General features: G+C 67.4%; 1 protein-coding gene across 5 annotated transcripts in view; it reads left to right on the top strand.

The window, feature by feature from the left end:
- Positions 1-332: 332 nt before the first annotated feature.
- The window catches only part of Srsf10 (serine/arginine-rich splicing factor 10), a 13,622-nt gene continuing 13,378 nt past the window's right edge, over positions 333-576 (top strand). For 3 of the 5 annotated variants that reach the window (XM_013034050.1, XM_013034057.1, XM_013034042.1), the window contains exon 1: positions 335-517. In XM_013034050.1, coding sequence (XP_012889504.1) covers positions 453-517 — 65 coding nt within the window. In that variant the 5' untranslated portion in view covers positions 335-452. Of the gene's footprint in view, positions 518-576 lie in introns of all 5 variants that reach the window. The other 2 variants (XM_013034065.1, XM_013034033.1) reach the window with 2 other exon arrangements.

Below are 576 nucleotides of genomic sequence, written 5' to 3' on the forward strand. Positions count from 1 at the left end.
CCCCGCGGGCCAGGCCAAGCTCAGCGCAGGGGTAAGACATCCGCTCCTAGATTTGGGGAGGGGGGCGTGTGCCAGGCAGAAAAGGGCGGGAAAATGAAGCGCTAAAGAAAGAAAGAACCAAGTTGGGGGCGGGGGAAGCAGGCCGTGCGGGAAGCCAATGAATGGGATCCGGGCAGCCGCGCGCGCTCCAGTCCTCGATGTGCGCAGGCGCGCGGCTGGCGCTCTCGCGGGAAAGAGCCGTTGCCGGCGGTGTACAGACATATAAGGGGCGGGGAGGAGGCTGCGGGTGGGGGGTGGGAGAGAGTGGAGGCGGGAGTGAAGTCTCGCGAGAAGAGGCGGTTGCCTTAGAGGAGCCCTCTGGCTGTGTGCGTCCTAGGAGCCGCCGCCGCCGGAGCTGCGGACGGTTTCTCTCAGCCCGTTAGTGCGCCCGGCCGAGACTTCACGCCGCCGGCATGTCGCGCTACTTGCGTCCCCCGAACACGTCTCTGTTCGTCAGGAATGTGGCGGACGACACCAGGTAGGCACCGGGCTGGTCCTCCGGGCCTGCGCGGGGAGACCGTGGGTGCACGGTGGGGA

Source organism: Dipodomys ordii, unplaced genomic scaffold (assembly GCF_000151885.1).
Source record: "Dipodomys ordii isolate 6190 unplaced genomic scaffold, Dord_2.0 Scaffold6, whole genome shotgun sequence".
Classification (NCBI taxonomy): Eukaryota; Metazoa; Chordata; class Mammalia; order Rodentia; family Heteromyidae; genus Dipodomys; species Dipodomys ordii.